Source organism: Aulonocara stuartgranti (genome assembly GCF_965226115.1).
Source record: "Aulonocara stuartgranti genome assembly, chromosome: 15".
Lineage (NCBI taxonomy): Eukaryota > Metazoa > Chordata > Actinopteri > Cichliformes > Cichlidae > Aulonocara > Aulonocara stuartgranti.
Genome location: NC_138951.1, coordinates 14,705,535 through 14,711,767, shown reverse-complemented (window position 1 = coordinate 14,711,767; position 6,233 = coordinate 14,705,535). Strand labels below are relative to the sequence as shown.

At 42.5% G+C, this 6,233-nt stretch overlaps 1 protein-coding gene across 2 annotated transcripts; it reads right to left on the bottom strand.

The window, feature by feature from the left end:
• Positions 1 to 565: 565 nt before the first annotated feature.
• hlx1 (H2.0-like homeo box 1) lies at positions 566 to 4,344 on the bottom strand. 2 transcript variants are annotated; one of them, XM_082506278.1, is made up of 4 exons: positions 3,694 to 4,338; positions 3,009 to 3,185; positions 2,657 to 2,841; positions 566 to 1,381 (listed from the first exon to the last, which is right to left on the bottom strand). In XM_082506278.1, the coding sequence occupies exons 1-4, from the start codon at positions 4,133 to 4,135 to the stop codon at positions 1,052 to 1,054; spliced, it is 1,134 nt and encodes a 377-aa protein (XP_082362404.1). In that variant the 5' UTR covers positions 4,136 to 4,338; the 3' UTR covers positions 566 to 1,051. The 2 variants fall into 2 exon arrangements, with proteins under 2 accessions (XP_082362404.1, XP_082362405.1); XM_082506279.1 differs by lacking the exon at positions 3,009 to 3,185 and having other exon boundaries at positions 3,694 to 4,344.
• Between the last annotated feature and the right edge of the window lie 1,889 nt (positions 4,345 to 6,233).

Sequence of the window (6,233 nt, the reverse complement as noted above, 5' to 3'; positions counted from 1 at the left end):
TCCTCTGGGTGTCTCCCCCGTTTTCGGCACTGCCTGAATTAACAGCGTCCAGAGGACAGAAATGCGCTTCCACGAGGGCAAACATTTATTTACGGTAGATTTACAAATTATTATGTTTTAAAACTAATGTTGCATTTAAAATGTTTAAACAATGATAAGTTCGTTTGGTGTTTCCAAATAATAATAAAAAATTAGCTACATATTGATATTAATCGTCTTTTATTTTCGCAGATTATTCTTTTGGACAGCAGCTGCTATTAACCTTCATGAAAATAAAAAAAATAAATGTAACAAAAGTTACCTACATTATTTTTCTGAAATTTATTGCTGTTTGTGTTAGTTGAATTTTCTAGTTGCACTGTTTACAAGCAAACAGCCAAGCATGCATCGCACAGAATATCTTTGTTAATAGTGTGGCTATGATAGTAATAATAATAATACGATTTTCAAGGTAAGAAAACATTTTATTTACAACATTTTCAGTGCAAATGATTAACAAAATAGCATATATATATATATATATATATATATATATATATATATATATATATATATATAACATGAACACTGGCGTGATGTTCTGAGATCTCATTCATAACGTGAAACGAGTGGTTCATAACCTCAAAATAAAATTCACAACCCCGTATTTCCTTCGCATGAGGAAAACATCATGCACACAGAAGCTCTTGAGAGGAAAACGACAGTAAGCAGACACTGGAGGAGGCCGGAAGTCTGCCTTTTGTTTCTTTTCTTTTTTCTTTAAACTTTACGTGCACTGTGGTTTTATTATAAGGCCAAAACAGAGATCAAATTTAGTAAAATTCACACCATAATCTGCAGCATGCTGGGTGTATTTTGCAATAAAGCTGTCTATTTGCGTCACGTGTTTCCAGGAATTAAACCGACCTTTCAAGCTTAACTTCTCCACCACAGCAGCGGGAAGTGATACTGCTTCCCCGGCGTCTGAACATATTGTCGTTCTTCTGTCAGATTTTTTTTATTTTTATAAATTCTCATTCTTCTAATGATTGTTCGTGACCTAAATACGTCCTCATATTAGCACCTGTGATGCCGCTGTGTCTGTGACTGTGGCCACCGTCTCTGTGCTGCTCGCCGGCGCGCTCCCGCTCATGATCACGCTGGGCTTATTGTGCTCAGAAATGTCCAAGTGTCCATCAGCGCTTTCCTCCCCGGCCTCGTCGGATTCACAATCGCTCCCGCCTTCGCTCTCACACTCAGACTCCAGCGGCTCTTTGGGCTCCCTGCCGCCGGACTCAGACAGACTCTTCTCGCCCTTCTCGTCCTTCTCCTTGTCCTTCTGGGCCTGCGCTTCTTTGGAGTGTCTCCACTTCATGCGTCTGTTCTGAAACCAAACCTTCACCTGAAAGCAAACATTTAAGTCAGGAAGCGTTAAATTCTTGTACTCCCCTTCCCCTAAACAACCCCTAAACCTTCACACAAACTGGAGCAGCATTTCAAGGGTTAAACAGTTTTTGTTCAAGGAAAAAAAAATCCCAATATTTTCTTTCTTTCCTCTCTTGTTAAAAATGAAAAATAGTCGACACAATTCAAGGCAAACCACTGCCCAGGAACATTTCACTTTACCAGGTGAATCCCACTGGTACAAAGGAGCAGTCCAAAAGCAATAAACACCACAAATGCAAATGCAAAAGCAAAAGCTATAAAACCTCTGCAGATGACAAGAAGTTGGAACCCTCATATAAAATATATCCTCAAATGTGACATAATAAAAATATATGATTAATTAAATATGAGAATCTGTTTCTATTTTAGTTATTAGCATTAATGTTGCTTGGTGAGATTAAATGACGCTAAGTGAAGAAATGCAAACACAAAAGAAACGTGGCGAAAGGTTGCCCAATATAGGGTGAGATCTGGCACATGGCAGAAGGCCTCTTAGCCAATCACATTGCACCATACAGTCACAATGCTGCCTGAGGTGGAGGTAAACGCCTGTTAGGATTTCAGCTTTGTTACTCATTTCCTTTTTTTTCTTTGTTCTTTATATAAACGAGCCCAAAAAAAGACAGAAAAATGAAGAAGAAAAAATATTGAAAACAACCTTTTTGGAGAATTACAAATGTGGGGAGGCACAAAAATCATCTGACCTCTTCACTGGCTGCAAGTGAGGACGCTGAGTTTGGCAACAGCTGGGTTAACTAGCCTACAGTGAAGTATGAGAAACAAGCACACTGTGGGTATTTTACAGTGTGTGCAATGATTTAGAGGGCAGAGAGGTCAGCTTTTAGAGCAGGGGAATTAGGCTAAACATAAACTTTGACTGGGCAATTTTATGGGGGTAAATGGGTTCATAACTCGAGTGTATTTAAAATGCCTCATGTCTTGTTGCCTTGACTTCTCCTGGATCTACTTTAAAAGATACCTTAGGTTACGTAAAATAAATATATGAAAGCGGGTTTACGTGAGCTGTTGATAAAATAAATAAAATAAATTACTAATCTGCAAAATCTGTCTCTGAGATAATAATAATAATAATAATAATAATAATAATAATAATAATAAGAAGAAGAAGAAGAAGAAGAAGAAGAAGAAGAAGAAGAAGAAGAAGAAGAAGAACAATGACAAAAACAGGCCAGTGCAGGCCCCATCCTCCTGAGTAAACACTGCATCTTACCTGAGCGTCTGTCAGTCCCAGCATGGCAGCCAGCTGCTTTCTGTCTGGCTTGGTGACGTACTTCTGTATTTCAAATCTTTTCTCCAGTCCTTTCCTCTGCAGGTTTGAAAACACTGCTCTGGACCATGACCTTTTCCTCTTGTACGTCTGAGGCATCGTGTCTTTTGTGAGGACAGCGTATGGACCTAAATGGAGAAAAAAGAAAGAAAAGGACAAAAGAAAAGAAAACACGATGAGGTTAAAAAAAATAGACTCCAACAGTCATAGTGGACATTCTCAGCAGGTGTGTCACACATTAAAAAAGATATTAGATTTTTTTCCGTCTGCTACAGTCCTATAGTGTGATGTCTACCTGGGAAGGTGTCCTGAAACTGATGCTGGCCTGATTGTCTGCTGCTGCCTAGTGAACTCATCATGGAGGACGCGTCGCTCATCCCGTGGTCTATGGAGGAGAAGAACTGGCTGGCTGAAGGCTGAACGGGGACGTGGATGCCTGACTGACGGTTCGAGCTAACGATGGATGCGAGATCTGTTATAGAGAGCGAGAGATGAGGGGCTTCAGTCAGCACACAATTATCGCAGAGACACACACTTACACCTCCGCTCTTTTCTGCTGGGGGCAAACATTGTCAAGTTTAAAATAAAGTTTGGGGGGATGGGGGGACCTTTCTGACTTTATTACCCGGATTTGATTTGGTTAAAGTACTGCGTAACCATCTTCCAGCTGCGTTGTTGAAGTTTGAAGCTGATCCTGACCTCTGACCTCTTGTTAGGGGGGGCAAGAGAGGAGATTTCCCCACAGGACTCGTTAATGCGAGACTATGTGCGCCCGGACTCTGTCACCAATCTGTCAGTGCTATAAAGTGGAGCAGGTTGCTTCTGGTTTCAGTTTCTAAGCTTTGGATGTGATTTTGTGTTGTCTTCTTGTACAGCTATGTGGTATGATAGAAATATTTAAGGTAATAAACACACCCCTGTTTTGTTGTTTAACCGCCTCTAAAATGTAACTTGAGTGGGATAAAAACCTCTCCGCTCACCTCTTAGTGACGACTTTTCTTTGTATTTTGGATCAAAGTCTGTTGACAGTATCCGATCAATTCCAAATTTGAGGTCTTTGCTTGAAGGCGGGGGGACTTGTTGGGAGTTAAATGCCGTTCTGGGTACTGATGTTAGTTGTAGTCCGTGTCTGTGGTAGGGTGACGCCGGATTCACCCTGGCACCGTACGGCTCCGGCGCAACGGGAGAAGGGCGCAGCGGAGAGTTGCCCGAGTGCCCCTGTTGTGCGCGATGGTGGTGGTGTCCCATGTGCACCATGAGGGCCGACGATCCCGAGATGTTCTCCGCATCTCCAGCCTGCAAAATGTCTGCGATGCAAAACGAGGGTTTCTTCATGGTATCCACAGCGAAGCCCCCCGCGCAGTACGCGGACCAGAGGCTGAAGTTTGATGCATAAAACGGATTGAGCCCGGCCGTGTACATCCCGGAGCTTCTAATGCGTCGCGCTGTTGCTCAGAAGTGGGTATAAAAGGACAGGCATGTAAAAAAGCACGGGTAGCGTTTTAGGAGGACAGATGATCGTGCTCTTTGTGTAAGTGCCAAATCGCTCTCTCAACTCTGAAATCCTAACCCTGCAGTTCCACTCTGAAGTTTCTCCGCTGACACTGATTGGTCGCTGTCGGAGCCAATGGATGTTTTGCATTTGCTCACATCACGCCCTTGTAAATGAGGATGATGTGTAACATAGTCTCTCTCTCTTTCACACACACACACACACACACACACACACACACACACACACACACACACACACACACACACACACGACCGGGGCTCGTTGGAGCAATTTTGATCCTGAGATGATGGATTGATCACTTAAAGAGAACCTCCTCCTCACTCATATCACCACATACAAAAACAGTCATTACGCACAGGGACTGTCACGTTAATTTCGATTCTTCTTCGTGGAAATTGACGCGGACTTTAAATATAGGTCTGTTTTTTGTCTTCTTTTTTTTAACAAAACAAGTTTGCAATGAAAACGAAAGACGGGCAACACGCAGTGATGCGAAAATCACTATTTAATAATGAACTGTCAACTGTTAAAACTCCGGGCCCAGGAGAGTCTCTATTAGCTCCATCTCATCCTGTTTTTGATGGGCTGTGATTCGTGTTAAATGAGCGGATATGCCTGCTAGATTTGCCCCCAAAATAGAACATGTTTTAGTATTTTAGGATACAGCAGAAATCCTTATTTCTTCCGGAGCTGAGGGGGGGAAACTTTATAATGACTGTTAGAACTTCCCTTTTTCAATATTTGTGCAACTTTATCTCGACCTGCAAGTTGCACGGTGACGCAAATCCGTCCCCATGCTCATAATAAACAGAGGAAATCTATTCCCCTCTAAAACGAAAACACAATTAACTTCAGAGGCGATACTTCATCCGCAAGGCCCCTCAAGATGCACACACGCTGGGCACCGGCCAATAAGATTTTATAATCAGGGACTTTGCTTAGAAATGATCCTGCAGCCTGGCTTGGTCTCCCCCCCCCCCCCCCCCCAAAAAAAAAAACCCCAACCCAAACAAACAAACAACAACAACAAACAAACAAACCGATTTTTAGCATCTCTGATCTGATAATACTGTGTTTCTAAGTGTGACTGTCTGCGCTGTCTGCATTTTGAGTTTAAATGAACTGCCCTTCACTTTCTTCTCCTCTGATACTGTCTTGTCTTGATTCTGTTTTCGGGTCCCCCTCCTCCTTCCTCAAAGACTCCGATTGCATGTTTCTCTTGCATGTGTTGAAACAATGGCTTCTGAAGTTCGCATTCATTTAGTCTTGATTCATGCGGGCGGAAGGGCCGATGACCCTGACTGCCCGCTATCATGATGTTTTCGAGTGACACTTTTCCGGGTTAAATTTAGAAATGACATTTAACGTTTGCCCTCCACCGTGCAGTCAAAACAATCCAGGGAAGAGGATGTAGCAGACGCAGCACGCCTCGAGTTATTTCAGGTGCAGCTGATGAGCTTTTTCGGTGGGAAGTTTATAAGAAAACAGGGCCTCAGATCGGCCTTTACGCACAGCTTGTCACTGCACAAACTGTGAATGGCAGGGAGAGAGTGGAAACTACCAAACCCATTTTAGCCCAGTCAAGTTTCATAGCTCGGGAGAGCACTCCTGCTTTGAAAATATAAGTTCTGGTGCACATTTATGAGCCAATCTGGAAAATGTAAGAAACTGCAGAAAGTGAGTATGAGAGTAAGAATTCGGCGCATACAACGCAAAAGGAGGCACGGAGAGAACAACGTTTTTAACGATTTTAAAGACATCAGGTCATAGGGCTTTTCGTGCCAAACAGCTTTTCATTTAAGCAATTTTTAAAGTTCTTAAAGTGACAGTACCGGTGTTCACCTTTCGAGGGTACCCCCAAAAGAAAAAAAATCTTTGGAAGGAAAAAAAATGCTGATTTCACAGATTTTACTGATGATTTGTGGAACTAATTCTTCACCTTTATCGCTCCTTTCCTCGGTGAGGCTGAATAAATGATGGCAGGTGGTACAGAGCCAGCGATTG